Raw genomic sequence first — 25,637 nt, forward strand, 5'->3', positions numbered from 1 at the left:
TGTCTTAAAGCAAATGAATACATCTTCAGGATGTACTTATGTACATTCTGTACTTCTCCTTTTACGTCATGGGGCTATAGCATGGCACTTTGCATTTGAAAGAAAATAAACTTGTGTTGTTTTACTCTTTTGTAGCATAGGTCAGCATATGACGCTCTCCCAAGTACCACAATTGTCTCCATGGCATGTTGTGCTAGTGGTAGTACGAAAGGCTATGACGAATTAGTGCCTCACCAGGTTTGTTATGTGTTGTTTTTTAAAACCCACAAGGCCCAAAACTGATCATTTTTACCAGAATTCCTCATTGTCATTAAAACATGCACATGGCTAAGTTTTTGTTTTGTTCAGATTTCAGTAGTTTCTGAAGAGCGGTTTTACACTAAATGGAATCCTGCAGCATCGCCATCCAACGCTGGTGAAGTGAACTCCCAGAGTGGCATTATTGCGGCCAGGTGTGCAATCAATAAACTTCACCAAGAGCTTGGAGCCAAGGGTTTTATCCAGGCAAGAAGCTACATTTTCTAGGTTCCTTTCTTAGGTTCAGTTTTAGAGTCTTTCCAGTTTGAGCACTAATGTGTTTTCTCTCTGTTTCTCAGGTGTATGTGGATCAAGTTGATGCAGACATAGTGGCTGTAACCAGACATTCACCCAGTATCCATCAGTCGGTCGTATCTGTTTCTAGAACTGCTTTCAGGAATCCCAAGACTTCATTTTACAGCAAGGAAGTGCCTCAAATGTGCATCCCTGGTAATGTGATCTAAAAAATGTTGTTTTGGTTGTATTGTTAAACTGTTAATAATAATAAATATTATTAAATTGTTGTTACGTGTCATATATATTGTAACACAGTGTGAGTATAGATGTAGTTAAGAAAAAGAATTACAAATTTTTGATAACTTGTATTTTTACTACATGGAGCAAAACCTGGAAATACTGTTAAATGTTAACATTTTTTGAGTTCTGATTTTATTTTCATCCTAATACATTTTCCTATCTCCTAATTTATATAAATGAACATGTATTTCTTCTACACCCAGCTAGATTTATATGTATATTCATGTACATATGTATATACATATATATTTATATGTGTGTCCAAGTGTTTCTGTATATGTATACATATATTTACATATATAAACCAAAATGGAAAGTAGTTTAATATTTAAGGCACTTTATAATCCATCCTCATCTGTTTCAACCAAATAGATATTTTCACTGCTCCCTAAGTAGCCTTACTCCTACTTATTTATGAATTCTTTACATCTTTCAAGGACTAAAGTTTCACCTCCTTTGAGAAGCCTTCTCTAAGTACTCAGTAAACTCTCTGTCCTCTGAACATATAGCAATTATAGTCTCTGTATCACTCAGACATTATAAAATGCATCCTTGAGGTATATACTTATTATTACTTGATTGTTTTCTAGATATGTATATTTAATTTCCTTATTTATTATTATATATAATATATTATGGCATAACATGCTCCTGTGCATATAGCAGCTGTCCAAGTCCATTGACTAACTGAGTGAATGAAGCTTCTCACAAACATGATCATACTCTATATTTGTTGCTGATTGCAAAATATTCATAACTCCCATTTTTAGAAGTTATCAACTTGAATAGTTTTAGGGTTAAATGTCTATTGCTTTTTTTTTAACTGTTCACAAGTTTATATACAGTAATCTCATCTGGTTGTAACTAATATACATATATAGTTTTACATGGTTGCACTCAATGTATACAGTAATATCTCAGGGTTTTGTTTTGTTTTTGATCAGTGATCATTCTTAAAACATGTTCCATTTTCTCAGTCCACATAATTTTGATTTTCATTATATTGAATGTTTTATATTTTATTATGTTAGCATTCCATTTTTAACATTTATGTGTGTTTAGCAGTGCTCTTTAAGATTTGAGTATACACTAGGAATAATCTTTTTGTTTTGAATAATTTTCTTAGTATATATTTTCAGAAGTAGACTTCTGGATCAGAAGGTCTTTCATTGTCAGATTAACAGTTTAAAGTTCAAATTATTTAAATAATAAAGTTTCAGTTTTATATATCCTTTGATCTAGCAGTTCTATTCCCAGGTGTGTATCTGAGAAACTCTCCTGCACTTCCACTAGGAAATATGCACAAAAATATTTATTGTAACATTATTGATAATAGAGGAAAATAATGACAGTGGTGGTTAAATGAATACATTTGGGTACACTCATACAGTGGAATACTGTTTGGCATCTAAAATGAATGAGGTAGAGCTAACATAGCAGTATAAACAAATTTGAAAAACTACAGTGTTATCCAATAGAAAGGAAGTTGCAGAAGTGTATCTATAACTTGAATCCACTCACATAAACTTGGAAATATGGAGAACAGTATATGGTGCTTAGGGAAACAGGTATATGTAGTAAAAATGCACAGGATCAATGCAGACCAGCCTTCAGGTAGTGGTTACCTCTGAAGGGAAAGAAAGGGAACACACGGACATCAGTTGGGTTTGGAATATTTTCTTAAGCGAGGTAGTGGGATCTGGGTGTTTAACTTTTCCCTACTTTTTCTGTCTTTGAAATATTCCATTTTTAAAATGTAAGCCTTTCAAGTGATCTACTTTCTCTCCTGTCAATATTAGAAAGGTTTCACATTGTTTCCCAGAGCTAAACTGTTATTACTTGATGAGATCTCTTTTAAATAGTTCTGTTAATTTTTTAAAAGCATGTATGAAAACTGCATGTTACATAGAATTATCTACTCTCAGATTGCTTTTTTTTAAGTTAGCTAATATATTCAACTTTAGGTTAAATGATTTAAAACTCCTTTAGCAGTTCTTAATTTCAGATAGTTTAATGTGAAATTTTGTTAAAGTTTTTATATATTCCTAGGCAAAATTGAAGAAGTAGTTCTTGAAGCTAGAACTGTTGAGAGAAATACAGCACCTTATAGGAAGGATGCTAATTCAATCAATGGAATACCAAACATCACAGTAGAAATTAGAGAACATATTCAGGTACTTCGGACTCTCATCTCACTACTGTATTTAACATTTTAAGGACATTAGGCTTATTTATCGACTGGTTTTATATATTTTTTTCAAGCTCAATGAAAGTAAAATTGTTAAGCAAGCTGGAGTTACTACAAAAGGACCCAATGAATATATTCAAGAAATAGAATTTGAAAATTTGTCTCCAGGAAGTGTTATTATATTCAGGTAGAGTTCAAGCTATTGACTTTATATTTAAAATATTTTACATATTCTGTTAATTTTGAATAAATTACTCCTAAAAATCAACCACATTTTAATTAATGTTTTCAGAGTTAGTCTTGATCCACATGCGCAAGTTGCTGTTGGAATTCTTCGAAATCATCTGACACAGTTCAGTCCTCACTTTAAATCTGGGAGTCTTGCTGTTGACAATGCAGATCCTATATTAACAATTCCTTTTGCTTCGTAAGTATGCCTTATTTTATGGAGATTTGCCACTTTAATAATGATAAGTTGTCACAAGCCTGATTTAAGTAGTTTTAAGGCTTCTCTATATCCTTGTTGCTCAAAGGATAGTCCAAGGACCAGCAGTATTGAGATCATTTATTGTTAACCTTTTATCCTGTTACTTTATCATTTGTGTGCACACATGCTATCTCACTCATACATGCTCTCTAGATAGATAGATACACATGTATACATATGTACACATATATATCTATATGTATATACACATCTTTATATATACACACATACAATTTTTCTGAGCTATTTGAGACTAAGTTACATGCATCATACTCTTTACCATTTCATTTTTTTAATGCCAATACATTGTTCTTATATCTGGCTATACCATAGTTTATTTCATCAGTCTCCATTTTTTGGACACTTTAACTTGGACCAGTTATTTACACTTTATTCATCTCAGTTTCCTTATTTGGAAAATGAGGCTTAAAATAATTCCTACCTCTTAGATTTCATAAGTATTAAATTGGATAATGCACATGAAACACTTAATACAATTCATGGCACATAACAAATGCTCAATATATGTTATATGTCATGAGTACTAGGATAATTTCCAGGAATGGAATTTCTGAGTTAGACTATCGTATATTTGAGGCTTTTAATACTGCCAGATCCTTTCCAGAAAGATTATATTAATATTTTCAGCTCAATGTAAAAGTCTAATATCCCACATCCTTACTGAGTATATGTTATTATAATGTAATGTTTAAGAGCATAAAGGTTGGGACCAGATTGCCTGGATTTAAATCCAATTTCAGACTTATTAACTGTAAGAAGTAAGACTTTGGGCAAGTTACTTAGGAGATATAGTGACTCTCAGAACAGTGTTTGACAGAGAGTATCAGTGATCAATAAGTGTTAGCTATTACTAGTCAAATTGGTAAATATAAAGTACTTTAAAATTACATCTCAATTTATTTTAAATATTAAGATAATTTCTGTGTTCATAAGTCATTTGTATTTATTTAGTGAAATGTCATTTTTAAATATTAGTTCATTTTTATGTTCTGTTCAGTTGGTTTTGTTGTTCTATAAGAGCTTTTATTAGTAAGGATATTAACTCTTAATTCAAGCCATACTTAGTAGATAAATTATTTTAAAAATCTGAGATGAAGCAGTTTTGTGCTTCTATGGCATGCTTTTTTTTTTTTTTTTTTTTAATGGCATGTTTATAAAATAGCACATTCCTCATCAGAGCTACTAAGATTATCTAGGGACAAGAATCTGCACTTGAATATGCTCTCCAGGTGATTCTTTTTTTTTTTTTTAATCTGTTTTATTTATTTATTTTACTTTACAATATTGTATTGGTTTTGCCATACATTGACATGAATCCGCCATGGGTGTACATGTGTTCCCCATCCTGAACCCCCCTCCCACCTCCCTCCCTATCCCATCCCTCTGGGTCATCCCAGTGCACCAGCCCCGAGCACCCTGTATCATGCATCGAACCTGGACTGTTGATTCATTTCACATGTGATAATTTACATGTTTCAATGCCCTTCTCCCATATCATACCACCCTTGCCCTCTCCCACAGAGTCCAAAGGACTGTTCTATACATCTGACTCTTTTGCTGTCTCGCATAAAGGGTTATCGTTACCACCTTTCTAAATTCCATATATATGTTAGTATACTGTATTTGTGTTTTTCTTTCTGGCTTACTTCACTCTGTATAATAGGCTCCAGTTTCATCCACCTCATCAGAACTGATTCAAAGGCATTCTTTTTCAGTTCAGTTCAGTTCAGTCGCTCAGTTGTGTCCGACTCTTTGCGACCCCATGAATCGCAGCACACCAGGCCTCCCTGTCCATCACCAACTCCCAGAGTTCACTCAAACTCATGTCCATTGAGTCGGTGACGCCATCCAGCCATCTCCTCCTCTGTCGTCCCCTTCTCCTCCTGCCCACAATCGCTCCCAGCATCAGGGTCTTTTCCAATGAGTCAACTTTTCGCATGAGATGGCCAAAGTACTGGAGTTTCAGCTTTAGCATCATTCCTTCCAAAGAAATCCCAGGACTGATCTCCTTTAGAATGGACTGGTTGGATCTCTTTGCAGTCCAAGGGACTCTCAAGAGTCTTCTCCAACACCACAGTTCAAAAGCATCAATTCTTCGGCACTGAGCTTTCTTCACAGTCCAACTCTCACATCCATACATGACCACTGGAAAAACCATAGCCTTGACTAGACGGACCTTTGTTGGCAGAGTAATGTCTCTGCTTTTTAATATGCTGTCTAGGTTGGTCATAACTTTCCTTCCAAGGAGTAAGCGTCTTTTCATTTCATGGCTGCAGTTACCATCTGCAGGGATTTTGGAGCCCAGAAAAATAAAGTCTGACACTGTTTCCACTGTTTCCCCATCTATTTCCTATAAAGTGATGGGACCAGATGCCATGATCTTCGTTTTCTGAATATTGAGCTTTAATCCAACTTTCTCACTCTCCTCTTTCACTTTCATCAAGAGGCGTTTTAGTTCCTCTTCACTTTCTGCCATAAGGGTGGTGTCATATGCATATCTGAGGTTATTGATATTTCTCCCGGCAATCTTGATTCCAGCTTGTGCTTCTTCCAGCCCAGCATTTCTCATGATGTACTCTGCGTAGAAGTTAAATAAGCAGGGTGACAATATACAGCCTTGACGTACTCCTTTTCCTATTTGGAACCAGTCTGTTGTTCCATGTCCAGTTCTAACTGTTGCTTCCTGACCTGCATATAGGTTTCTCAAGAGGCAGGTCAGGTGGTCTGGTATTCCCATCTCTTTCAGAATTTTCCACAGTTTATTGTGATCCACACAGTCAAAGGCTTTGGCATAGTCAATAAAGCAGAAATAGATGTTTTTCTGGAACTCTCTTGCTTTTTCGATGATCCAGCGGATGTTGGCAATTTGATCTCTGGTTCCTCTGCCTCTTGTAAAACCAGCTTGAACATCTCAAAGTTCATGGTTCATGTATTGCTGAAGCCTGGCTTGGAGAATTTTGAGCATTACTTTACTAGCGTGTGAGATGAGTGCAATTGTGTGGTAGTTTGAGCATTCTTTGGCATTGCCTTTCTTTGGGATTAGAATGAAAACTGACCTTTTCCAGTCTTGTGGCCACTGATGAGTTTTCCAAATTTGCTGGCATATTGAGTGCAGCACTTTCACAGCATCATCTTTCAAGATTTGAAATAGCTCAACTGGAATTCCATCACCTGCACTAGCTTTGTTTGTAGTGATGCTTTCTAAGGCTCGCTTGACTTCACATTCCAGGATGTCTGGCTCTAGTTGAGTGATCAGAGCATTGTGATTATCTTGGTCATGAAGATCTTTTTTGATATATTTGTAATCACCACTATTGATTCTTTTTAATGGCTGAGTAACATTCCATTGCGTATATGTACCACAGCTTTCCATTCCATTTGTCTGCTGATGGACATCTAGGTTGCTTCCATGTCCTGGCTATTATAAACAGTGCTGTGATGCACATTGGGGTACACGTGTCTCTTTCAATTCTGGTTTCCTCAGTGTGTATGCCCAGCAGTAGGGTTGCTGGGTCATATGGCAGTTCTATTTCCAGTTTTTTCAGAAATCTCCACACTGTTCTCCATAGTGTCTATACTAGTTTGCATTCCCACCAACAGTGTAAGAGGGTTTCTTTTTCTCCACACCCTCTCCAGCATTTATTGCTTGTAGACTTTTGGATAGCAGCCATTCTGACTGGCATGAAATGGTACCTCATTGTGGTTTTGATTTGCATTTGTCTGATAATGAGTGATGTTGAGCATCTTTTCATATGTTTGTTAGCCATCTGTATGTCTTCTTTGGAGAAATGTCTATTTAGTTCTTTGGCCCACTTGATTGGGTCATTTATTTTTCTGGAATTGAGCTGCAGGAGTTGCTTGTATATATTTGAGATTAATTCTTTGTCCGTTGCTTCATTTGCTATTATTTTCTCCCATTCTGGAGGCTGTCTTTTCACCTTGCTTATAGTTTCCTTTGTTGTGTAGAAGCTTTTAATTTTAATTAGATCCCATTTGTTTATTTTTGCTTTTATTTCCAATATTCTGGGAGGTGGGTCATAGAGGATCCTGCTGTGGTTTATGTCGGAGAGTGTTTTGCCTGTGTTCTCCTCTAGGAGTTTTATAGTTTCTAGTCTTACGTTTAGATCTTTAATCCATTTTGAGTTTATTTTTGTGTATGGTGTTAGAAAGTGTTCTAGTTTCATTCTTTTACAAGTGGTTGACCAGTTTTCCCAGCACCACTTGTTAAAGAGATTGTCTTTTTTCCATTGTATATTCTTGCCTCCTTCGTCAAAGATAAGGTGTCCATAGGTGTGTGGATATATCTCTGGGCTTTCTGCAAGAAGTTCACTGGCTACATATTGGTAAATACTACAGTAGAATGGAGTTGGTACTGAGGCTGCTGATTTGACTCACTCTTGACTCACAAGTTACAGTCAGTCCCAGGAGAGAGGAGGGAAGCTAGCAGAGACAGAGGGAACAAAGCACAGCTGACAATTTTCTAAGTTGATGGTGGTGGTTTAGTCACTAAGTCATGTTCCAAGTTGAGACAGAAGTAAATGAGAAAAAAGAGAATATTTTCAAGAAAATATGTGTTCACATAATATTCATGATATTTCAGTTATATAAGGTGAATTTACCTGAGTAATTAGAAGTGCAAGAAAGTAGGGTTTCAGTTGCATTCAGGTAGGTGTGGTCCCTTATACAATTTCAGTGCTAACTGAACCTTTGTTGAAACTAAGGCCATGAGAGTTAGTTTCTGCATTCTGATCATTATCAAGAAACAACTTTAAGAAAATCTTAGTTCTTTGAACAACGAATCTGAAAGGTAGTGCAACTTTAGGGAAGGACAGAAAGGAAAAGGAGAGATAGGCAACAGTAGAATAACATGTGATTTGTAAGGTAGTTAACTGACTTTTGATTGTCCTTTTACTGGTCCTTTGATAATTATTTTGAGTTTAAGATAATTAGTATAAAAGTGCTTGTCACACATAGGAGAATATAAAGGAGAAGAAAGACTAAGTCTAAAATAGAAAGAAAGAGTTTAAGGTTAAAAAATACATTGCTTACAAAAGTTCTCTGGTGTCTGTTCGTTTTGCCAACAAATTCTTCTCTTGAAATATAGGATCTTTTTTAAATTTTTATTTATTTGGCTGCCCCGGATCTTAGTTGCAGCACATGGGATCTTTAGATGTGGCATGTTAACTGTTAGTTGCAGCGTGTGGGATCCTCTGTATTGGGAGCATCGAGTCTTAGCCACTGGGCCACCAGGGAAGTCCCTGAGATATAGGATCTTTTAAGTCAACTGCCATTCTGTCTCCAAGAGGCCAGGGGGAGAGTTTGTGGCTGTTGCATGGTGAAGGACCTGCCCCACTCTCAGACCTACCCATTTCTCCCCTAGGCTCTTGATTTAGCACAAGTTGAAAAACAGGGAAATGGAACATTCTGCCTTAGGCTTGCAGTTAACAGGAGCCTTTTGAATGAGAAAAATATGTGTTCATAACCATCAAATTAAAAAAAAAAAATAATAAAAACACAAATTTAAAAGATAAAGGGTATAACAGCCAAAAGATTTTTTCAGTGTACTTCTAACTAATAAAATGTAGCACTTGATTAATTCCTTGTCTTGGAAGAAATGTTACTTCTAACTGAGTTTTTAGCATGTTTGTTCTGTAATTGTTGTTTATAATGCGTACTGCTTACAATGTATAGTATAATGCTGAGTTCCTAAAACATACATTTCCAAGACATTTTATGGTTATGGTTCAGATTTTCTTCTTTATTTTTATTGACAGCAAGTGGAATTTCATTATATTTAACCAGTTTTATTTTCCAATTTTTAGTATTGCCTCTAGATTAACTTTGGCTGAGCTAAATCAGGTACTTTACCGATGTGAATCAGAAGAAAAAGAAGATGGTGGAGGATGTTATAACATACCAAACTGGTTACCTCTTAAATATGCAGGTCTTCAAGGTAAGCAAGTATAAAGATGGTGAAGCTTTTCAGGGGTATTTTTTTAGGGTCATGTGGTATCTTCCTTATAGAAGTAAGAGTATGGGCTCAGAGTTCAACTGCTTGGGTTCAAATCATGGCTCTGCCACCTACTCATTGATTGACCTCTGACAAGTAACTTAAATTCTCTGTGCCCCAACTTCTGCCTCCATAACATGTGAATAGACTAATTAAAAGTCTAATTCATAGACTTTTGTGAGGATTAAATGAGATTATTCATTTGGGCCCCAAATGGGACTAGGTTGTAAGTATAGTCATCTTTTTTCATATAATTGGAAATTTTTTTTATTGCCTATTTGCTTTATCCTACAAAGAGAACTTTTAGTTAAATATTTTGTAGTTAGAGTAGTTGTAAACTGAGATAAAGGAACTAAATATTTAACTGTCAGCTTAATTCATTTGGTTAGCCATATTTTCTTAGATTTTTATTTAGGAAATTTGATTTATTGCACTTATATTCCTGGTTCATGAAGTTTACAACTTAACAAGCCTCCTTTTCGACTCCTAATTTCTTTGTACATCTCCCGTCTTTAAGGGCCAATTCAATTCTTACATCTTCCACAAATCCTTCATTAATTATTGATTTCACAGTAATTTCTTTGTCTTCCAGACACCCATTGTATTTATCTATTGTATCTCTTATTAGCCCTTGGAATTTATTGCTTTATTTTAATAATTAATATACTATTTTTTGTGAATGTTTTATCATGGTCAAGAAATAGGCTTTAGAACCAAATTTTATGGGTTGCACTGACTAGCTTTAATTATATGGCAAATTGTGGCTCAATTTTTCATCTGTAAAATGGAAATAAAAATAGTGTTTACCACAAGGGCTTACTGTTAGGATTAAATGAGTTAATATGTATAAAGTACTTAGACAGTGAGTGGTTAGTTCATAGTAAGTATTCAGTGATAACTAGCTATCAAACTCTACTAAGTGGACTATACCCTTAGAAGAATAATGTTTGCCTTTTGAAGGGTTCTTGTTTTTAGCTTTCATACCTTCTGCTAAATCAAGCACATAAGAAGCTTTCAATAAAAAATTTTAAGACTTTTTATGCTTATGACATTTTTTCTGAAATATTCTCATTTTTTATTTTATGCTGTAATAAAGAAATGTATGTGTTACCAGCCATAAGCAGCTATCTACTCCATTTTCATTCTGAGATGTTAAACTCCTTTTTCTACTTGCCTGAAAAGATTGTACTTTTGTGAACTTCTTTTCTCGCCTTTATGTTCCTTATAATTAATTAAGTATAGTTATAGCCTGGTAGGCTGCAGTTCATGGGGTCGCTAAGAGTTGGACACGACTTAGCGACTTCACTTTCACTTTTCACTTTCATGCTTTGGAGAAGGAAATGGCAACCCACTCCAGTGTTCTTGCCTGGAGAATCCCAGGGACGGGGGAGTCTGGTGGGCTGCCGTCTCTGGGGTTGCACAGAGTCGGACACGACTGAAGCAACTTAGCAGTAGCAGCATAGACATAACTAAACTTTCTACTTTCCTTCTACTTCTTCATGAAATGATTTTTCTCATTTGTTCTAAATATAATTGCCCTTATTTGATTTATTTTTGTACTCTATACCAATCCGTAATCCCTCTGGCTGTTTAATATTTCAACAATCACGTTGTATTTCCAATAGGCTTTTAATAACAACCTCAGTTCAGTTCAGTCACTCAGTCATGTCCAACTCTGCGACCCCATGAACCTCAGCACTCCAGGCCTCTCTGTCCATCACCAATTCCCGGAGTCCACCCAAACCCATGTCCATCGATTCGGTGATACCATACAACCATCTTATCCTCTGTCATCCCCTTCTCCTCCTGCCCTCAATCTTTCCCAACATCAGGGTCTTTTCAAATGAGTCAGCTCTTCGCATCAGGTGGCCAAAGTATTGGAGTTTCAACTTCAACATCAGTCCTTCCAATAAACACCCAGGAGATTATTCAAATCACACTTAACCATTTCACTGACCTTTCTCTTCTCTAACCCGAATTCCCCTTCCCTACTTCTTGTAACAATATCTTAAATTTATATATTTAACTTGAAATTTTCAAAACATGCTTAGTATACACAATAAAATTAATTAAATTCTAACTAACTAAATAAATTTATTTGGAATGAAGTCAGTGAAGCCAATATAATTTTAAATTACTACCCTATTAAGTGATGAAAAGAAGTATTGTTCTAGCTATCTGTCATTGAAATAACAATATGTTATATATACATAGAAATTCTTTGCAACCCTATGGATTATAGCCTGCCAGGCTCCTCTGTCCATGGGATTCTCCAGGCAAGAATACTGGAGTGGGTTGCCATTTCTTCCAGGGGATCTTCCTGACCCAGGGATTGAACATACTACATCTCCTGCATTGGCAAGTGGATCCTCTTACCACTGAGCCACCTGGGAAGCCCAAAAATTTCTATGGCACAGCGGCAAAGAATCTGCCTGCCAATGCAGATAGATGACTGATGCAGGTTCAATCCCTGGGTCAGGAAGATGCCCTGGAGTAAGAAATGACAACCCACTCCAGTATTCTTGCCTTGAAAATTCCAGGAACAGAGGAGCCTGATGGGCTACAGTACATGGAGTCACAAAGAATTGGACACGACTGAGCACACACACACACACACACACACACATGTGCATAGAAATTCTAATATTTCTAATTGAGTGGTACTTGAGGATATGTCTGTATACTTCATTTTGATACCTCATTTAGTTCCAAGTACCTCTGTTATGGTCTTCCTTGATGGCTCAGCAATAAAGAACCCGCCTGCCAATGCAGGAGACAGGGTTCTATCTCTGGGTTGGGAAGATCCCCTGGAGAAGGAAATGGTGACCCACTCCAGTATTCTTGCCTGGAATATTCCATGGACAGAAGAACCTGGTAACAGGATCCAATCCATGAGGTTGCAAAAGAGTCAGACAACTTAGCAACTAAACAACACAAACTCCTGTTATATTTCAAAGATTCTCTCCAGAACAGACTTTATTCTTAGTATCACCATAGGTGATCTTGCTGTCTCTGAGGCCAGTTCTATGATTTTTCTTAAATCTTGCGTGAATATTCATGAATCTACCACTTTTCAACTGTGAAAAGACAAACTTATCAGTTTTCTGCCCCTAGATGCCTTAGGATAGGGAAGCTGTGCCAATTGCCTTTGAATATTGTAATATTAAAATTCAAAAGAGCAGGACCAACCCAGAAAACAGGAATCTTGGAAAGCTCTGCATAGCTCATGTGACTGACCACAGTCCCCGTCAGCCTGCCTTTATATCTTGGTTCAAGGCAGTGTTGCCACACTTACCTCCAGTCATGGGAAGTGCCACTGAGGTTTATGCTGCTCTTGTATCTAGCTGTGTGTATATTCACCATCAATCACTGGAGACTAGCAGCAGGTTGCCAGGCTGTGAGAGCAAACTACTCTGCCAGTGATTAAATTGGTATGATATTTCTCTGAATTTTCAGGATTAATGTCAGTATTGGCAGAAATAAGACCAAAGAATGACTTGGGGCATCCCTTCTGTGATAATTTGAGATCTGGAGACTGGATGATTGACTATGTCAGTAACCGACTTATTTCACGGTCAGGAACTATTGCTGAAGTAAGTAAAGCTATATTGTCCAAAAAAATAAAAGGTGAGGAGCACAGTAAGAAATGTATATTAACATATACGTTTATGTTGTTTTCTAACCTGAAACATTTTCTTCTGCATCATCTTTCAGTTCTTATAAGTGAAAATCTGGTTAATAGATTGCTAGATAGTACAGTGGAATGTTTGGATTTAGCTTTTAAATCCAAGCCTATAAGCACACCAAGTTAACTTTTAAAATTATTTTTATAACAGGTTGGTAAATGGTTGCAGGCTATGTTCTTCTACCTGAAGCAGATCCCACGTTACCTTATCCCGTGTTACTTTGATGCTATATTAATCGGTGCATACACCACTCTTCTGGATGTAGCATGGAAGCAAATGTCAAGGTATACCCAGCAAAGATTGAGTGGATAGGCATGTTTGTGTAGAAGCCACATACAGTCAGTGTATACACTCTTAAAAAGACCAAAACATCAGGAATTGTCATGCATGCATACAGCTGAAAAAGTTAGTAAGTGGGCATAAAATGTATTAACATCCTTTATTCTGGAACATACAGAAACAAACTTAGATATTAAAATCTATTCTATAAAGCTAAAAAACATGTTGATGGGGAATTTTAATTGCTTGGTGTTATCTCTATACCTCGAGTTGTTAAATTAATGGATAAATTTGTTTAAATCTACACATACTATTTTTTTCTAATTTTTTATTAATTAAGAGAAAAAATATTCTGCTATTGTTATAAGTGAAATATGCCTTTATTAGTGAATTTCCCTGAGGTGAAACCACAGGCTGGAATGTACCAGTGATGAGCAGCCAAGGCAATTTGGGCATAACTTCAGAAAGGATAAAACTTCAACTCTACCATTTGTTTTACAGTAAACATTTTAAAGCCAGCTAGGTAGATACAATACTGGGTGAAATGAAGGCAGTTCTGAAACCTTTACCAAATTTAAAATTCTGTTTAACTGATTTTAGCATTGCTATACATTTGAATAGAGAAACTTTTTGAAGAGAAAAAAAGAACTAAAATAATACTGCTAAAATTTTTTGAATCAATAAGGCATAAAATTTCAGGTATGCAAAATGAGTAAGTTTTGAGATCTAATGTACAACGTTGTGGCTGTAAATAACAATTGGTATTGTACCCTTAAAAATCTCTTTAAAAAAGTAGATTCTCAAATTAGGTGTTCTTACCCTAATAAATTTTTTTGAATAAGTAATAAAAATTTTTTATTTCTACCCGTAACACTTTGAACTCTATAACTTTGTTGCAGCTTTGTTCAGAATGGTTCTACCTTTGTGAAACACCTTTCCTTGGGTTCAGTCCAAATGTGTGGAGTAGGAAGATTCTCTTCTCTGCCACTTCTTTCACCTTCGCTTACGGATGTGCCATGCAGGCTGAATGAGATCACAAGGGAGAAGGAGCAGTGTTGTGTGTCTCTAGCTGCAGGTAAGAAATTATGTACAAGATTAAAATGTGTAAGTCAGTATTAGGAAAATTATAAAGAAATGATTATTTTTAAAAACTCATGATGTTCTCCAAGCTTTTATGTTACTGGTAAAATTTCACAGGCATACATTTATAAAAGTAATAACGGTGCTATTTAAGTATCACTGTGCACCAGACATTTATTTATGTGCACTTTTTATTGTGGCCAGTTAATCCCTTTCTTCTGCATGTGTATTTTTTCCAACTCATAACATTTTGCATTTTTCAATCAAATCTGTTTTACTACCTTTCCCATTACATTATACTTTTTTTCCCCAATATAAAAAATTTACATAGCCTTGTAATTACCAAGAGATCATGTGAAGATCCTCAACAAGTTACGAAACACAAAACAAATGCTAAATAATTTTTATTATGTGTCTAATTGTAATTAAATGCTTCCAACTCCATTAGCATCTTTCCTGAAAGTATATTTAAAACCCAAATCAAGTAACAGGTATAATTCTTAGCAAAATAGGCTTATGATTTCTTTTTAATAAATTTCAAGCTATTTCTAAAAAGTATTTAATATTTGAGTCCACTGAAGTTTAGAACTTCCAAACTAAACTGAGAAATACCAATTGCAGGATGAAAGGAACAGTATTGTCTATGTGATTGCCTCAGTTTACCCTTAAATTTGCATTCAGTTCAGTCACTCAGTTGTGTCCGACTCTTTGCGACCCCATGAACTGCAGCACGCCAGGCCTCCCTGCCCATCACCAACTCCCGGAGTTCACTCAGATTCATGTCCATCAAGTCTGTGATGCCATCCAGCCATCTCATCCTCTGTTGTTGCCTTTTCCTCCTGGCCCCAATCCCTCCCAGCATTAGTCTTTTCCAGTGAGTCAACTCTTTGCATGAGGTGGCCAAACCTATAAAAATGACCTACTAGAACCCAACAACTAAAAAAGAAATTAACATTTCACTTAGAAGGATTATATGAACCTTCTGAATATTTTAATTATATAATTGTGTTTTAGATTTTCACTCAACTATTTTATATCCTTCTGGTACTTTCCCCCGTGAATTCATGGCAGATGGTCATAAAACTGAACAAGAACATTGTGGAAAAAATGCAGAAGTTGATTTTAAAGCCTATTGTTTAGAAGCCTATTATATAAAATAGTGATCTCAACATTTTTGATTATCCAGTTCTGTTGTTAAACACTCCCAAAATAAATATATTGAGATCATAAATGATATACTCATACGCTATTATACTTGGTATGTTTACATATCATGTACAATATAAAACAAAAAGAAAAACTAAAAATATAGTTTATAAATATGGATAGAAGTTCTGGTATTTCTTTCTAGCATGCTAAAGGAGAGTTTTGTATATTCCATATTATAGGACTGTATATGGATTTGCAGATAGATTTCTTGGTTTCATTTTTAAATGATACAAAGGCCAGGAATACCTTCCTTTTCTAACAGTGATACAAAATATGTGTATAATTTTAAACTTATACATTAATTGACAAGGTAGAAATTATTCAGAAGATGTGTGATCTGTAAGTCATATATTCCGAAAGGTCGAAAAGTTAATATAGGGCTTCCCTGGGAATCTGCCTGCCAGTGCAGGAGACACAGATTGAATCCCTGGTCCACGAAGATCCCACATGCCACGAAGAAGCTAAGCCCATATGCCACAACTGAGCCTGAGCTCTAGAGCCCATGAGCCAGAACTACTGGAGCCCACGTGCCCTGTAGCCCATGATCTGCAACAAGAGAAGCCACTGCAATGAGAAGCCAATACACCGCAACTAGAGAATAGTCCCTGCTCATTGCAACTAGAGAAAAGCCTGTGCAGCAACTGAAGACTCGGCACAGCCAAAAATAAAGTTAATTAATTAATTTAAAAAATGTTTTAGTGAATACAAATATTTCCACACATGGATGCTAGAGGTTTTAGTTTTGACTTTTTAACAAGAGTGCCTGTATTCAGGGCATACCAACTCAAACTTACCCTTGGATCTGTCTATACTTATATTTTATGCCAAGTGTTAAGTGGGTTGCTGCTGCTGCTGCTAAGTCGCTTCAGTCATGTCTGACTGTGCAACCCCATAGACGGCAGCCCACCAGGCTCCCCCATCCCTGGGATTCTCCAGGCAAGAACACTGGAGTGGGTTGCCATTTCCTTCTCCAGTGCATGAAAGTGAAAAGGGAAAGTGAAGTCGCTTAGTGTCTTAGCAACCCCATGGACTGCAGCCTACCAGGCTCCTCTCTCCATGGGATTTTCCAGGCAAGAGTACTGGAGTGGGATGCCATTGCCTTCTCCGGTTAAGTGGGTTAAAGTACCAGGAAATCTGTGCAACATGGAGTACTATACATATATATGTATTCGCTGCTGTCATCAGTACCATCATCGACCATATATATAAACTGTATGTCAACCATGTATGTTGGTGCTCAGTTGCTCAGTAGTGTCTGACTCCTTGCCACCACATGGACTGTAGCCCACTAGGCTCCTCTGTCCATGGAATTTTCCCGGCAAGAATACTGGAATGGGTTGCCATTTCCTTCTCCAGGGCATCTTCCTGACCCAGGGATCAAACCTGCATCTCCTAGTTGGCAGGCAGATTTTTACCACTATACCACCTGGGAAGTCAACTGTGTGTGAACAATATAAAAGTGTTTAGGGAAATTTTATACCACTATTTGGGAGAAAATATAGAAAGAAATGTCTGATGTTATCTTTAGTTCTGATCCTTTCCTAACTGAAGAAAATAATGTCTTTCTCCAAGGTGAAGACCTAACAAACAGAAACTTTAATTGTAAAGTATTGGCAATATTTTTCCTTAGTCAAATTTATCTCACCTCTCAATTTACATTTTATAATTAATCCAATTATTTCCTTCATCCAATACATTTTCATAGTGATATATACGTTACAGTTTTCAGTGATATAACTTGGCAAATAAGGTTAATGAGGTTTCTGTTATCATGGGTCATATTTTCCACTGGGGAGGGACATTCACTCAACAAACCAGAAGACAAACAAAATAATGTCAGATAGTGTTAAGTGTTTAGAAAATAGTTATAAATGAATGCTGTGAACGTTTTATTTATGACCTGAGTTTTTCTTCCCTGAAATTTTTGTTACATGTATACTTTAGCGCAGTTTTGTTTTATGGTGAAATGCTAATTTCCTTTGCTTTACTTTCCTGCTGATTGTTACATATAACAATTGTATTTCTTTTCACATTTCATAAGAAACCAAACTAAATATAAAAGTAAAATTTTAGATTTTATCTATGGTCATTCTGTTTTACTTCCTGCATAAAGCCTGTAGTTACCTAAAGTTTTCAAGGGATTTAACATCTGAAATCCTTGTTTTCACCTGTAAAAGTTGTTTCTGACGAACTGTGACACTTTTAAGTGGTTTTAAGTTAATGGGAAATTTGGTGATGAAGTAATAACCCTAGAGTGGTAGATCAATAAACATGTAATTATTTGTCATTAAGGTAATCATCCCATATTTAGATTAATTTGTTGCCTTCAAACTTCAGGTAGAACCTTTTAAAATATATCATTATTACTATATTGAGTGTTTCTTCATGTGTTAAATATCTGACCTCTGATTTTATCTTTAATTTGCTAAAAGAAAGTCTATTTTTAAAAACTCATACATTCTAACCGGTTCAAATAAGCATCACTCTATAGCACTGGTTCTTAGTCTATTTTGAGTGACAGGTTCCTTTAAGAATCAGATATGATTATGGAACCTCATCACACAAAAGTAGACATAAGAATAACCATACACTCTGCAGATAATTTTAAGAGAGTTTGAAGACTCTTTTCACCTCCTCCTTAACCCCAAAGTTTAGAGCAGCTCAACCTATAGTCGTGGAGTTCGTAGGCTTGTGTATACTGAGGTTAATAGATTACTTTGCTGTGTTTTCTGTTAGGCTTACCTCACTTCTCTGCTGGTATTTTCCGCTGCTGGGGAAGGGATACTTTTATTGCCCTTAGAGGTCTACTGCTGATTACTGGACGCTATTTGGAGGCCAGGTAGGAAATCTTTAAAAAGTTGCAATGCAAGTTTATGTCTTAGTGTTTTTCAGTGCTCTTCAGGCCTTTCTTATTCATCTATTCTCAACATTTGGTAGGTAGCCACATTTTCCTGAGGTGTGATTTTTATTTTATTTGTTGTGTGTTCATTTAATAGGCTCATAGAATTTCAAAGGTGTGACAATCTTTGAAGTTACCAAATTCTAATACTTCACATTACAGATCAGATTATCTTCAGCATTTGCTACTTTATTTCAGGAAAAACTAATAATTGTATAACCATGTTACAAACACCACACACTAAAGAGTGAAATGTCTGTGCCCGAATTAAGTATAAGAGTGCAAATGACTTTTAGGTAAAACTGGAAGGTCTTCCATTTTTTGTTCTTCCCTAATGACAGAGTCCTGTAAAGAGAACTATAATATCAGGTTTCCTTCTCTGTAGTGCAGACCTCATAACCTCCAGTTTTATGTTTTCTAGATTTAAAACGATGTTTTCTATGTCACAATACTATAAATAAATTTATCAAAGGTAGAAAAGAAAGGCTCCACAGCAGTGTTGTATAGTGTTCCATAAATCAGTATTACCATCATCTGACAACTTGTTAGAAATGCAAATTCTTGGCCCCTGTGCTGAACTCCCTGAGTCCAAACCTGGAGGTGGAAAGGCAGAGTTGACAGATGGAAATCTGTGTTTTTGCAGGGGCTTCAGTGATTTCCAGTGGCCTAAGACTGAAGTTTGAAATCACTGCTCTACAAGTTAAAACCTGTAGCAAAAAAAGCATTTTGTTTTTATATTTTTGTTTTGATGTCACCTGTTTTGTATGACCTGTAAGCTAAGAATGGTTTTTACCTTTTTAAAGAATTATTGAAAGAAGAAGAATGCATGATCGCACTGTGTAAGGTCAACAAAGCCTAAAATATTTACGTCTGGCCTTTTACAGAAAAATAGTTTGCCTACCCCGATCTAGAAGACTTCCCAGAAGATAATACGTTTGTTAGAGTAGTGCTAACTACTATGAATTATAAGCCATTAAATTTCAAGGGCTTTTCATAAACAAAATTTATGATTTTCTGATCCTATATGGGTGTTCAGGAGGCAGTTTTCCACATGGTGGTTAAGGGATATAGCCTCCTTTATCTGCATGATATACAATCTTCCAGGACCTCTGGGTCTCTCCGGTCAGCTGGCAGAAAGGGAAAGAGATCCTGGGGAAAACACTCCTGTTCCATGCAGTTACGTTTTTTTTTTTTTTCCTGGAGAATGCCATCATCTGACTGGGACCTTTAGGAAAGCCATTTTGGTGGACATATGGCTGTCTCTACCACAGATAGTTCTGCTTCCACCCTCTGCAGAGATGTTCATGGATAGAGGACTTTTTACTCAACTTCCATGTGTATGACATGTTCTGGATAATTAAAATCGCTAGTATTCTGACCTTTTATTAATTGGAAGTGTCACTCTCCACACTAACACTTCTGTACTGCAGAAAATAAAAAAGCTCCTTTTACACAATTATTTAAGAGAGAGGTATTACCGGATACACAGAATTAATTAAATTTCTAAATGGTTTTAGCAAAAAAAAAAAAAAACTTTAAATGACTTTTCCAAGGTTATACAGATGGCAACACTAGGATTTAAATCTCAGTCTTAATTCTCAGTTTCATGCTCTTCTTAGAAAGCCATCTTACAAAGTTGCCTTTTGGTATATGATGGTAGAATAATATGTTGAAAGATAAAATATTCTCTACAAGTTTTTGAAAATGAATTATGTTTTTCAAGGTCAGTTTACCTTTAATTTTCTTATGTGTTTGCTTTATTTTTGGTATCTGCCATTCAAGATAATAAAATTCCTGTTCTTTTGAGTCATGAGGGACCTTAAAAATCATCTGGTCCCAAACTCCACAGATGGAAAAAATCTCTCCCAGAGGATAAGTCATACAGATTGTTAGAGAAAAAGGCAAGGCAAGGATCAAGGTTCCTGACTTTTAATTCAGTGCTTATTCTATATTATGACCACTTTCTGCATGAAAATACAAAGAAATAAGAGAAAATAATAAAAAATAATGATCACCCAAAGTGACTTTTTTGCCTTTAGTTTTTTAAGTGATTTTCATGTCGAATGATTCACCTAATTCTGTTGTTTTAGGAATATCATTTTAGCATTTGCTAGTACCCTGAGACATGGCCTCATTCCTAATCTCCTGGGTGAAGGAACTCACGCCAGATACAACTGCCGGGATGCTGTGTGGTGGTGGCTGCAGTGTATTCAGGACTATTGTAAAATGGTTCCAAATGGTCTGGACATTCTCAACTGCCCAGTTTCCAGAATGTATCCTGCAGATGACTCTGTTCCTTTGTCTGCCGGCACAGTGGTAAAGATCATTTCTTAAAATAATTTTTTCCTGAATAAGTTTACTATCTAATATAAAAGTACATGTAATTAAGAATCTGAGTCTTACAATTCTTCAAATATTGGTGTTTATTTAGCACCTGCTGCTACTGTGAGAGACTGCAGAGATGACTTATTCTTTACCTGATGAGCTTGCAATACGGTAGAAGAGGTCATGTGTATATATTAATAATATAATCATTGCAAAAAGAAATATATGGGAAGTGCCTCTTTTAGTCTCATAAAAGAAAGAGAGATGATCTCTTAGTGGGATCAGGGAGGACTACAGAAAATAATTAAAATTTCACCTAAACTAACCTCAAAAAGTGAGTAGGATTTCATCAGAGATGAGGGAAATTATGAGAAGGCATTAAAGATGAAAAGAATAATAAAAGCACAGGGTGGATTGAAGCACAGCTTAGGACATACTGCTCCATCCAGTGTTTGGCTTTTTGTGTAGGGCACCTGCCAGGTAGTAAGGGATTCTGGAAAGTGGGGGCCAAATTGTGGAGAACCTTGGCTACCAATCCAGGGAGTTCAGAGTTTCTCTTATGTGCAGTGCAGAATGAATAAACATTTGTGTATGTTCTTTCCCCAGTCAAGAATGTACAGAATATTGTACTTTTGCCACATCTGATCTGCATTTATGTTACAGTTTACTTGGGTGGAGGGCTTCTAGGCTACCTCAGGGCTAGCTCTATGATGTTTATATCGTGAAGTGTTTGAAGAATATTTGTCCCCAAATTTTTTAATGTAAGCGCATTACCATTTTAGTATATAATTTGTCTCCATTGCTATGTATGTGGATGAATTGGAGCAATGCCAGTTTAAAACTCGGATTTCTACATAATAAGCTGGATTTGTTTATTAGTTGAACTGTTTAACAGATCACAACTCACAAGATTCTTTTTCATGTATCAGCAGAATTACAGATTATTTCATGTCACAGAAATTTATAGTTAAAACTACAATATGTTAAATATTCACATGCAAAAGGTCTGCTGTATTATATGATGTATAAAGGCTGCTGCTTTCCCCAGTCCCACCCCTGATCCCTATTTCTTCTTTTAAGGGAAAATACATGTTTTCACAAAACTTCAGTTGTAGAATTTGGAAGAAGATAAGAAAAATGTAATTTCTAACAGGTAACATCCATGTTTCAAACAGGATCAACCATTGTTTGAAGTAATACAGGAAGCTATCCAAAGACACATGCAGGGCATACAGTTCCGAGAAAGGAATGCTGGTCCACAGATAGATCGGAACATGAAGGATGAAGGTACATAACTTTTTTTTTTTTTTTTGGCCGCGCTGTGCAGCCTGTGGGATCCTAGTTCCTTGACCAGGAATTGAACCCTCACCCCCTGCAATGGGAGTACAGAGTCTTAACCGCTGGACCACCAGGGATGTCCCATTAAGGTACATAACTTTAGGTACATAATAAAGATTTACTGATGAGATGAAAGTAAACCTTGAAATTGTTCATTTATTCAACAAGTATTTTATTTGTGTATAATACTTCAGAATATAACAATGAAAAAGGTTAAGAGTTTCTGATCTTGCCAGCTTAGTTTTAGTTTCTGGAGGAAAGATAAAACTGAACTGAGACTGTTTTCTAAAGTGGTTGTAACATTTTGCACTCCCACCAGCAAACTGGACAGATCATTTCTCCACATCCTTGCCAGAATTTGGTAGGGGTTTTTTTGTTTATTTTTAGCTATTCTGGTAGACATGTTCAGTTCAGTTCAGTAGCTCAGTTGTGTCCGACTCTTTGCGACCCCATGAATTGCAGCACGCCAGGCCTCCCTGTCCATCACCAACTCCCGGAGTTCACTCAGACTCACATCCATCAAGTCGGTGATGCCATCCAGCCATCTCATCCTCTGTCGTCCCCTTCTCCTCCTGCCCCCAATCCCTCCCAGCATCAGAGTCTTTTCCAATGAGTCAACTCTTCGCATGAGGTGGCCAAAGTACTGGAGTTTCAGCTTTAGCATCATTCTTTCCAAAGAAATCGACCGCTATATATTGTGTTTTGGATTTGCATTTTCCTATTAATAGTATTGAACATCTGTTCATGTGCTTATTTTCCATCCCTACCCCTTTTTTGATGATAAAACTGTTTTATACCTTTTCTAATTGGATTGCTTGGATTTTTTTACTATTGAGTGTATGTGGTAAAATACATGTTTACCATTTTTATCATAAAATACATCATTTTAGCCTTTTTTAAGTGTATAGTGCAGTGACTCTAAATATATTCACACTGTTTTCAACCATTACTGCTATCCATCTCCAGAACTTTTTGTCATCCCAAACTGAAACTCCCACCCAGTTAACAGTAATTCCTCATTCTTTCCTCCCCTCAGTTCCTGGAAATTGCTAATCTGTTTTCTGTCTCTGTGAATTTGATTATTCTTGGTACCTCAAATAAATGGAATTACATGATTTTTGTCCTTTTATGTCTGGCTTATTTCAGTCAACATTGGTATATCAGAGCTATATCTACTGTACTTTTATGCCCTTTGTTTAAACACTACCACATTCTTTTCCAGAATTACTGCACCAGTCTCTATTCCCATTACCAACCAAAGTGTCTTCTTATGTAGCCCCAAGCCCAACATCATTTGGCATTATCTAATGCTGAATATGGTTATAAAACCATATGTAGTTGTTTTTACTTGTAATTCTCCTGTTATTAAATTTGAATATTTTCTCATATGTTTATTGCGTCTTTGGAAAGTTTCCTTTTCTATAAACTGTTTGTTCCTATTCTATACCTTTATTCATCTTTCTTTTAGCATTCTGATATTTTTCATGTTGTTTACCAGGAGTTTTTTGTTTACTCTAAGTACTTGTCCATCATTAATTTTAGAATTATACAGACCTTTTCCCAACTTATCTGTCATATCCTTCACCATATTTTATTTCAGAAATCCTACCCAACCTTCATATCACAAATATAATCTCTCACATTGACTTTTATTAACTGTGTGTGGTTTTGCGTTCTACAGATATTTTTTAAAGAAACTATTTATTCCACTTTAATCCATTCTATTTTTGTTCCTGTGATTCTTGTTTTTATGACCTATAGCTGTATTAATTTTTCACGTCTGTACTCATTTCCTTGTTAAAATCTATACTGACCCCTAACAGATTAAGTAACTTAGTGTATGCACCTCTCCCCCAATCCCTGTTTGATATTATCTAGGTGAAATTTCAGTTTGAATTGTTGTGACTATTCTTCTTTTTCTTTTCCTTGGTTATTGCTATTTTTAGGCAACAATAAACTTTGATGTATAATTTGATCATGTTTTCATCCCCTGTCTGTTACTATATCCTCCAACATTTATTTCTTTCCTTATTAGAATTAGTCAAATGAGCTTATTTATTTATGTTAGTATATGAAAACCTCAGAACAATTCCTACTACTACAGCGTCTTGCTGTAGTTATTTTTATTGTTGCTATGTTAGTATTTTTATTGTTGCTGTATGAGTATTTTTAAAGTTGTAATTTGCATGTCAGACACAATTTACCAACCGAACAACAACAGCAGTTTACATGTCAAACCCACCAAGACCTTGAATGACTGGCAGTATTTTTATTATGCCCTCATATTTAAATGACAGATTAGACATAAATGCTTTTTTCCTTCAGTGCTTTAGAAAATATTATTCTATTGATGTCTTACTTCCAGTATAGCTATTGAAAGTTTTATGGACCTATACTTCATTCTATTAGAAGTGATTGCTCTTTCTTTTTTGAAGTTTTAGAACCATCTGTTTGTCTTAATTTGGGATTTTACTCTAACTTTTCTTATCTGCTTCCTGTGGTCCTCTATGAGCTCTTTTGATCTGAGATTTACTATTTCTTTTCACTTTCTGAGGCTACTTTTGTCTGGGTATCTTCTTGTTTATTTCTATCCCCACAGCTTTTCTTCTGTTGTCTGCCTTTAACCACTCCTGCTGCCTCTGGAGAATTTTTCCATCTTGTCTTCCATCTCACTAATTTCACTCTTAGCTCTATCCATCTACTATTTAGTCCCTTTATTATCACTTTACTGTTTTCCTTATTTCAACTATTAAAAATTCCAGGCCTAACATCTCCACTTAGTCATTTTTAATGTCTTTTGTTCCTACTTCATGTTAATAGTCTCTTGCTTATGTTTGAGGATATTTGTTTTGCTTATTGCGTGCTATTGATACAGTAATTCTGTTTCGTGTGAAATATGTTACTCAACTCCTCTCTCATCTAGTCTTTAGACTCCTCTGCTATTGAAGGTTTGTCTTTTCCCAATAAGCTCATATTCCCTTGATTATCAGTTCTCTGTAGCAGTCTTCTTAAGTTGTAAAACAACAGCTTTAAGAGCCAAGGTAAAATAGAAGTCCAAAGAGGCAGGTCATGTCTCACCTGTTTTCGTTAGTTTCTCCCAAACATTATGTGAGTTCCTCACATCAGTACCTCACACGTACTTCTCTGTAGTTTCTTCAGGGTTGATTATGGAAAGGGCACCAGTAGCCTGGAATACTTTGGCAGCTCATCAGGAAGTGCAAAGACAGATTTTCTATTCACTTTATGCATTTGAAACAGCCTGTTCACTCATAGTCATTTTG

At 35.9% G+C, this 25,637-nt stretch overlaps 1 protein-coding gene across 8 annotated transcripts in view; it reads left to right on the forward strand.

The window, feature by feature from the left end:
- AGL (amylo-alpha-1,6-glucosidase and 4-alpha-glucanotransferase) overlaps positions 1–25,637 on the forward strand; it is a 97,504-nt gene that overhangs the window by 55,491 nt on the left and 16,376 nt on the right. For all 8 annotated transcript variants that reach the window (XM_086391385.1, XM_086391388.1, XM_086391393.1 and 5 more), the window contains exons 15-27: positions 136–237; positions 349–504; positions 597–747; positions 2,884–3,008; positions 3,097–3,209; positions 3,315–3,449; positions 9,353–9,483; positions 12,997–13,133; positions 13,377–13,510; positions 14,405–14,580; positions 18,531–18,633; positions 20,784–21,009; positions 22,194–22,305. In XM_086391385.1, coding sequence (XP_086247511.1) covers positions 136–237; positions 349–504; positions 597–747; positions 2,884–3,008; positions 3,097–3,209; positions 3,315–3,449; positions 9,353–9,483; positions 12,997–13,133; positions 13,377–13,510; positions 14,405–14,580; positions 18,531–18,633; positions 20,784–21,009; positions 22,194–22,305 — 1,801 coding nt within the window. The remainder of the gene's footprint in view (positions 1–135; positions 238–348; positions 505–596; positions 748–2,883; positions 3,009–3,096; positions 3,210–3,314; positions 3,450–9,352; positions 9,484–12,996; positions 13,134–13,376; positions 13,511–14,404; positions 14,581–18,530; positions 18,634–20,783; positions 21,010–22,193; positions 22,306–25,637) is intronic.

This window comes from Bos grunniens, chromosome 3 (assembly GCF_055505025.1).
Source record: "Bos grunniens cultivar Pamir isolate PY7600 chromosome 3, Bosgru_T2T1.0, whole genome shotgun sequence".
Lineage (NCBI taxonomy): Eukaryota > Metazoa > Chordata > Mammalia > Artiodactyla > Bovidae > Bos > Bos grunniens.